The sequence below is a fragment of the Colius striatus genome, chromosome 8 (assembly GCF_028858725.1).
Source record: "Colius striatus isolate bColStr4 chromosome 8, bColStr4.1.hap1, whole genome shotgun sequence".
In the NCBI taxonomy this organism is placed as follows: Eukaryota; Metazoa; Chordata; class Aves; order Coliiformes; family Coliidae; genus Colius; species Colius striatus.
The window spans coordinates 20,554,062-20,562,500 of NC_084766.1; the positions used below are offsets into that span (position 1 = coordinate 20,554,062).

Sequence of the window (8,439 nt, forward strand, 5' to 3'; positions counted from 1 at the left end):
CCTTTTTCTTTTTTTAATTACAGTTGGTACATATGGAGTTGAGGAGATATTACTGTCTGCTACAAGATTACCAGAAGGATAAAAATAATTACCTGGGGATTGCAGGGCGAAATAATTTGAACTGTTATGCAAAGCTCATTTGCAACAGAGACTTCACCTTCATCCACCTTCAGAGGTGAAGAAATCCTGGCTTACGTACATTACACAAACTTCAGCATCAGCCAAAATGTGTTGTGGAAATTATTTGTGTTTTCAGAAATTGTGTTTCCTTTGGATAAACCAACAGAGAGTCTGGTGTTGAGATTTTTGTTAGCAGGTTTCCCCTTCTGTAGGTAACTGAGGCTTGGAACATTCCCATACAAAGTGTCAGCAGTTTGAGGAGAAGAAGAGACAGATATGCAGTCTTCTCCCTTCCTTCCTGAGCCCTTCCTTTTGACACTTCTTACTTTACATTTGCCACACAAAGTATCCATAATTATTTAAGTGCCAATTCAGAGCTACCTCCCTCATTGCTTAAGAATACTCTGCCCATCAGCCTAGTTGCTGGCAGTCCTTCAGGCAAGCCTATGATAAGCACCTGGGATATTTTTGCAGACCTGACAGAGCTGAGGAGAATCTCTCACCTAAGTAGCACCAGCGAGCTTTTTACTTTTGCACTTGTGTCTCTTTGTGTGTGGACTCCATTGGAGGGACTCCCTTCACTGTTTGAAGGTGTAGGGGATATTGCTGGACAAGGAGGTTTTGCCTTCACCTCCAAGAAGTGCCTGTGCCTGAAGCCAGCAGTGCTCCAGCCAACCAAAAAGCATGGGGTCAGTTAACTGAGGGCAGGCATGGCTCCCACATGACCAGAAACCAGGTATTGTCCCAGGGATGCCGTGGAGAACACAGTTAGACCATGTTTTAATTTTCAGTGTTTTACTCACTCTCAAGAAACAACTATTTATGGCACTAAATATTTTTAAAGTCATATGAGTGCAGGGTTTCCTTCTGGTTTTACTGTTGTGTGTTTCCTTAGAGACTTCTGGCTGGTGACTTGCATGAAAACAAGTCTGTCTCTCAGTAAAGCATACCTTCCTTTTAATGCCCTCCTTGACATACTCAAAATAGCCAAATGTTTTTGATAACTGCATACACTAGCTAGATGCAGAAGCCAAAAGGACGTATTTGATAGATGAAGAACTGCTGTATTTAGATACTTGCAAATAACTTCCATTCTTAAGATATCCAGGTCTGATTCCCATAGCAGGAGAGAATGGGAGGATCAAAGAGTTTTCAGAAAACACCAAAATGCTAGGGGTTATATCCTGTGCATTGTTGCTTTTGGTTTTTGGGTTTTTTTAATCCAGAAAGAGCACTGTAAGGAGCTAAGGTTTCAAAAACTAAGTCAACAATTTATGCAAAGGCATTTATTTGTATAAGCACACTTAGGCTGACCAGTTTAAAGTTCATTTGCGTATGGCCACATTTAAGAAGCTGCAGTCACACCTCTGAGAGCAACCTTTCAACCTTTAAGCATTTCCACTGAATTCTACACCTGTTTGCAGAGTGAGTAACTTCCTCTGAGACCTGTCAATTCACAACAGTGTGAATGCCTGTGTTTAAAAGAAATAACTCACCCTTGTTCATCATCTTTCCCCATCTCAAACACTCACTTCAAACACGTGCTGCCAATAACCTGAGGTGATGACTTTATGCACTACTTCACTGTTTATGGTATTACACCATTTATAAGTTGTGCTCCCCTTATCCACACTGAGTTAGTAGCACATCTTAATGAGTTAGACTAGCATGAGGTACTCAAAGCAGGTCTTTAGACAGTTCATTTGTGGAATTCATATTGAGCTTCAAAATACATTGAGATTTTAAAAAGAAGAAAATCTATTTTTCCTAGAGCGAAGATGAAAGTTCTTCAGGTATATGAAAGGAAAGAAATAGAAGATTCAAAAAAATCTCCAACCCACTCTATGGGTAGAGTCAATATTTGAAAACACTGTATATTCTAAATCAGCTCTTTGAAAAGCATTTCCTTTCCTAATTCCTCACCAGAACCTGAACTCGGGTGTTATATTTCTCTTTGAAAGCCTGATAGCAAATCTTGTAGGAACAAATCATCTCAGATTTTCTTTCATATATCTTTCTGGGCTGTAAATATTAAAAAAACAACTGCTGAGGATACATTAAACAATCCCAGTCCTAACCAGTATTGCCAGTATTGCAAGGAAAAAGTATGCAAACTGTAACAGAAACAGGAATATGAAAGCCTGTTCAAAACTTTGGTAGGTGTTCATTTCAGTGTATAAACTAAACTATTCTGTGTGGATGAATGGTATCTGTGAGACAGAATGAGTATTTGGAGGAAAAAATGTGGGGAACTGAGCAAAAAAGTATAATCAGTTTCAAAATTTAAAAATATCATGCTGGAACAGGCAGAATGCAAAGCCCTTCAGCTTTATACCAGAATATACCAGAGAAGACAAAAAAAGTCTCTCTGTAAAGTTTGTATTGCTGGGACACCCCTGGGGAACGTGGCTGCACTATGCTTGTACTCCACAAAAAGAAGAGCCTCACAAAGATCACTATCCTGAAGACCTAACAATCTACTCAGACCTACCTAATTTCTACTGCTGGGCAATACCAGACTAATCCCAATATGCCTGAGACCATGAGACAAGTGAAAATTTCAGTAATGTTTCCAGAGTCCATACAGATTATGGAAAATCATTCCATCTTCATAACTATTCATTTTGATAATAATACATTTTATTCTATCATCATTTTAGAGATGAAATATAAATAAAGGAAAATGTCTTGAAAACACTCCTGCAAAAATCTAGAATTATGGAACAGCGTGAGCATTAAAAGAATGAAAGAAAAGTATGTGCAATAACATCTGACTCTATAGCATCAGATTTTTTTCATCCTTCCCACATAACATGAAAAGCAAGTTGTTAGTGGAAGAGAAAATAGTTGCAGGTTTATTGACAATTTCATTAGATATGATAAGGTATATCTATGAACATATTTGTTTTCAAAATTCCAGATCCTGTTCTGCCACTCCACAGAGGCTGGTATTCTCCTTAAAAATCCAGTAATCAGTGATAGCAAAAAGAACCCTGTTGTAGTGTGGTGGTGAAGGAAGTGAAAAGCATGAGATTTGAGAATAAAAGGAGAAAAGCACAAGATCTGAGAACAAAAGGAGTTGCCTCTCTCTGGTGCTACCCTAGGGAAAAGCTGAAGTGATAGCAAAAGGAATGAGGACTGGGAAAGAAATAAAATCTTGTTGTCAAGGTGCTGCATGATTTGGGGGGAAAAAAGTGTATGACCACCGTTTTGCTGCTGCTTCCAAACAGCCAGACATCGATCTTCCACTCTTTTGTTGTCCCCGTCACTCAGCCGAATACATGATTTCTAGCACCAGGTCAGTAATGCTTTAGTTTCTCTCTGCTCCAAAACTGCTGAAAGCTTTGCAGAAGTTGCAAAAGACAGTGTAAAACCTGGGAAAGGAACTGCTTTATAATTTGAGAACAAATACCTTTCATTGTGTTGTTTTGTTTGTCACTCACATAGGTGAAGGGATGGCTACTTCTTAAAGGTTTTATTTCAGCTTAGGAGAAGCAGCATGACTAACATAGCTTGAATTTAGTTAGCTGGGATTTGACAAAATAGCAAGTGTGGCAGTAAGATAGCAGTGGCTTTCATCCAAAAAAAAAAAAAAAAGGAAGCTGACTCAGAAGGAATACTTTTTTTAAATGTCTGATCCTTTTTCTTCAAAAGGAGCCAAGTATTTTCAAGATACAGATTATATCAGAATGTGGCATTAAGAAGTTAGAATATAAATTGTGCTGTGCTATTATTTGGGGAAAAAAGGTTGCAAAGTCTTCTTGATTGGGAAAACAATAAATGCAATGCATTTTTTTGGAAGATTCAGTCTACATTAGAGATCTATCGCTGGAACAGAGGTTTAGACATGGCCTCTAGTGGTCTTTATGGTGTAGAGAATGCTAGTTCAGTCTGCATTTTCTTTGAGCTAGGAGTATGTAGGTGCTCACAGACTGTGGAGCTGCCGTGTGTGCAGCTAAGCAGGATAATTTCCTCTCAGTATTTTTTGTTCTCTACTTCCTAAGCAAAACAGGATGTCCCTGCACTCAGTCTCTAACTAGCATTACGTTTAGCAAAGCTTTGTTTTCCTTTCTCCATCCTCATTCTATTGAGTGGAGAAATTTTGTCGTTGATTAGTTTTGAATAAGTTATGCAAGGCAACTATAAATGCTCCACTAAAGTGGAGACAACCAATTTGGGTAGTTAACTGAAAAAAACCCAAATTTAAAGAAGTTAAAATAAACATTTTAAAACTTTCCCACTTTGAAAACTTCACTGTGACAATGACTGATTTAGTTACAAGTTGCTCAATAACTCCAGTGTTCCCCAGGGTTAGATAGAAACATTTCCTAATTAATCTACAGAACAACTGCATGGCATGATAATTCACATGACTTGCTTCTCAGAAGAACGAGTGAAATTCATGTCTCCAAAACCTTTTCTTCTTTCCTTGGATTCACTGATAGTTTTTCCTTTCTTGAGAGCAACATCCAGGTCCAAACCCTAGTGGAGAATACAGACTGCTGCCAAAGTATCAGACTAGCTCATTCAGTATTAGGCAGTGTTTTGCTCACCAGAAAAGAATAAAAGCTTCTTGAAGTGGAGAGCAGGAATACTGACAGCAGAATATTATGTTTTATCCAGAGAGAAGATATGGCTCTTTGTTGCTCTGATGTATTTGTTTCAGAGAAATACTTATTCAGAAGAAGTCAGAAGAATAAAGAGAGCTGTGGATCCTGAAGCATATATGAATATTGTAAGTTGTTTGGTAGAGTGAACGGGGGATGGAATGAATGCACATCTCACAGCTGAGAAGATTCTAAGTTTTTAGAAATCACAAGGTAGATAAGCTGTCTTTATTTAACCTATCCTCTCTAATCATTCTATATACTACTGTTTTATCTTTTCTTTCTGCATGTTTAACAGCATATTGTATTTTTGATAGAAACTAGATCCAACACCTTTCAATCTCCAGAGTTAATTTCCTTTTAAATAGCTGTTACCTGTTTGCTGTTGCTGGTAGAAACCACCTCTCTGAAAGAATGACCATCTGGAATGTCAGCATTTCATCATCTGTAAATAATTAGTGGTTTATGTTTCCTCCTCTTGAATGACCAGCATAGATCAGAAATGGCCAGCTTTTCAGAAGGGCACCTCTTGCCAAGCAAGCATGTTTTGATCTTTAATCACTTGTTAAAATATTTGGGTTTCTGTCCTGTATGACAAAATACATTGAGCAATTCTCTGAGCAAAAGTTGTAAAAAACAATCTTCTTTTGTAAAAAAACAGGTTGAATATTACAGGTCAAAAGTAATAACTATTTGAGAGATCAAGATTAGGTGTGGTAGTGATTTTCCTTGTGACCATGCAAGTGGCTGATCCTGTTTTTTTCATAATGTAGTTATTTTTTCAGTGGTACTCATTGCATATGTGCCATTCTCAAAAACAGAGTTGTGAAACTCTCTGCATTTTTCTGAAGGTAGTTTAAAATAAACTGGTTTCACTTTGCATTGGAGAAGAACAGGAACATGCTTCTGACGTGAGTTTATAGTGATTTTTGGATCACCAGAATGAAAGGGCTTGCAATTGTATGACAGTAGCATAACACAGGGATTTTTTTATAACTGATTTTAACTGAGTAGTCAAATCCTGGATATAACACAAATAATAAAGGAAATATGTTGTAGCTTTAGGGTTACATTATCCGGTCCAATATTGCTTTATTCAGATGCTTAATATATCTAGACTAAATCCCCAGTTTTATAGGCTCTCTCATATTTTGTTATTGCGAGTATCTTATGCATATGATAATATAAAACAGACTTCTGCAAGCAAATACATTTGTACCTTCTCTTCTAGAATGAGCTCATTACTTACAAAGGGTACCCCAGTGAAGAGTATGAAGTGACCACAGAAGATGGTTATATCATCACTATTAATAGAATCCCTTATGGTACACAGAATCAAGGAAACCAAGGTACAGTTCTTCAACATGACAAAACCAGCCTAGACAGAGCTCATTATGGAAAGAAATACTTCATATTTGTAAAATGTCCATCAGAGCTTGAGTACCCAAGTGATATTTTGCTAGAAAATTCTGATTGTCCTGAACAGGCTGCAAAATCAACAAGATTTATCTTAACTGTTGCTATTTATAATAAAATTATATTTAGAGTAAAGGAATCCCACAACTTCATTCTATATATGAGTGTTGAGAATCTCAAGCTAATCTGTGATAAAGCTACACAAACAATGACCGGAGGATGCCAAACTAGTTTTTGCTCACGTCAGGCAGATCTTTCCGTAAATCCCTACAGAAGCTTAGAAGAATCTCTCTCTTGACAGAAAGGGATTTTTTGCTTTTATGATTAGCTATTTCCATTCAAGTTGGTGCAGGAACAAATCTCAATATTGAATATTGGATGATAAAGTCCCTAAGCTACCAGAAAATCAAGAAGTTTTATAAATTGTTTTGTTTCTGATTTGCTTTTCAGCTATGAAACCGGTTGTATTTCTCCAACATGGATTATTGGGAGATGCTAGTAACTGGGTCACAAACCTTCCCAACAACAGCTTGGGCTTCATATTAGCTGATGCTGGTTATGACGTTTGGATGGGAAATAGCAGAGGGAATCGCTGGTCCAGAAAACATCAGAATTATTCTATTGATCAAGATGAATTCTGGGCATTCAGGTAGACTGAATCATTGAAGGACATCTCCATTGCCTACATTTACATATTTATTTCAGCTGTCTAAATCAGGGATTTGCATATGCCACCTTTTAAAAACCATTCTTTACATTCACTTTTGCTGAAGTCTCCATAAACACACGTGAAATTTAATAGTGGTGGACACTACTTTCTTCTAATTACTGCTATAAATGGTTCTTCAAACTAGCAATATATCAGCCAAGCAACTCAGGGGAACCTATGGAGGGCATGTCCAAGCTATTCCTCAGTTCTGGAGGAATACAGAGATAAAAACACCATCCTTTATGTTACAATAACACTAAAATCACAGAAGGAGGAAATGTAAATATTTATTGTAATTTAATGAATAAACCTTCTTTTAAAGTAAATCACATGAAAAGTGTGATTCCATGGACAGAGCCCTGTTAGTATAGCATCACTTTTACCTTCTATGTAAAACATTACAGTTCAACTTGATACTTCTTGAGTCTATAGTCTATCTCTGTTCATGTCAAGGGAGAAAATACTCCAGAAAACCATGAGTAGTATCTTCCATATCTAGTGCCAAAACAACAGAACCTGAAACAGCAGAATGATTCACTAAATGGTTCATGTTGTTTATTTGCTCACAAGCCTATAATAAAAATGTGAACTCAAACACATTTTTAATTTATGCATGCCTCTTTTTCAACCTCCTGTCTGCAGTTTTGATGAGATGGCAAAGTTTGATCTTCCAGCAGCAATAAATTTCATTGTGGAGAAAACAAGACAGGAAAAGTTGTACTATATTGGCTATTCACAAGGTACTACCATTGGTAAGTTGCACACAACAGATCAATGTTTCAGGAAAACAGGAGTAAAATGTCATTTAAGGTATTGAATGTGCCTTGGATTTTCATTAATTCTTTGCAGGTGTGAAAAACACAAGATAAGTTCTTTTCAGCATGTAGGCATTTTTAATTTATTATAAAGACAATAAAATATAATGAGCCAAATTCACTGCCATTTTAAGTCTGTCGACTTAGAAATGTATTAGAAATTATTTTGGGCCATGCAAAATGTTTCTTTCCAAGATGAACAGGTGTGGCTGACAGCAGATGATCAGTTGACCAAAATACCGTGCAGAAAGAGAAGTTGACCAGTTTGGACAGGACATGCTCACAGAAAACCAAAAATATTAAATTGGATTGACTGGGAGAAAAACAACTGTTTCTCCTAATAGTATATGAAATGCATGAATGTACATCAGAGCTCTGCTTTTATGCTTAAATGGGTTTGGAAGAAAGCTGCAAAGGCAAAATATAGAAAGAAATTTCTCTCTGAAGAGGGAAATAAAACTGCAAGCTGGTAACACTTGGGATTTCACACAAGTCTAGACTGAACCATAGTCTCTGAACAACTAGCAAGGTTGCTTGTAGGTTTGAAATTGCAGAATAGCATTTATAAATACTGAAAGCAATCTAAGACACTTATGATGTTTTTCTTAAACCTTATTTCTTTTTTCTTTTTCTAACTCAGCTTTCATTGCATTTTCAACAATGCCAGAGCTGTCTCAAAAAATCAAACTCTATTTTGCATTGGCACCTGTTGCTACTATTAAGTACGCTAAAAGCCCAGTGACAAAACTCCTCTACCTTCCTGAAAAATGGC

General features: G+C 36.9%; 1 protein-coding gene across 3 annotated transcripts in view; it reads left to right on the forward strand.

Moving 5' to 3' along the window:
- The first annotated feature begins 3,111 nt into the window (after positions 1-3,111).
- The window catches only part of LOC104551301 (lipase member M), a 10,554-nt gene continuing 5,226 nt past the window's right edge, over positions 3,112-8,439 (forward strand). Inside the window, exons 1-6 of one of the 3 annotated variants that reach the window (XM_062000863.1) lie at positions 3,112-3,418; positions 4,744-4,855; positions 5,959-6,076; positions 6,594-6,792; positions 7,495-7,592; positions 8,308-8,439. The exon at positions 8,308-8,439 is cut by the window's right edge and continues 5 nt beyond it. In XM_062000863.1, the coding sequence (XP_061856847.1) occupies positions 3,402-3,418; positions 4,744-4,855; positions 5,959-6,076; positions 6,594-6,792; positions 7,495-7,592; positions 8,308-8,439 (676 nt within the window). In that variant the 5' untranslated portion in view covers positions 3,112-3,401. Of the gene's footprint in view, positions 3,419-4,743; positions 4,941-5,958; positions 6,077-6,593; positions 6,793-7,494; positions 7,605-8,307 lie in introns of those variants that run through there. The other 2 variants (XM_010204886.2, XM_062000864.1) reach the window with 2 other exon arrangements.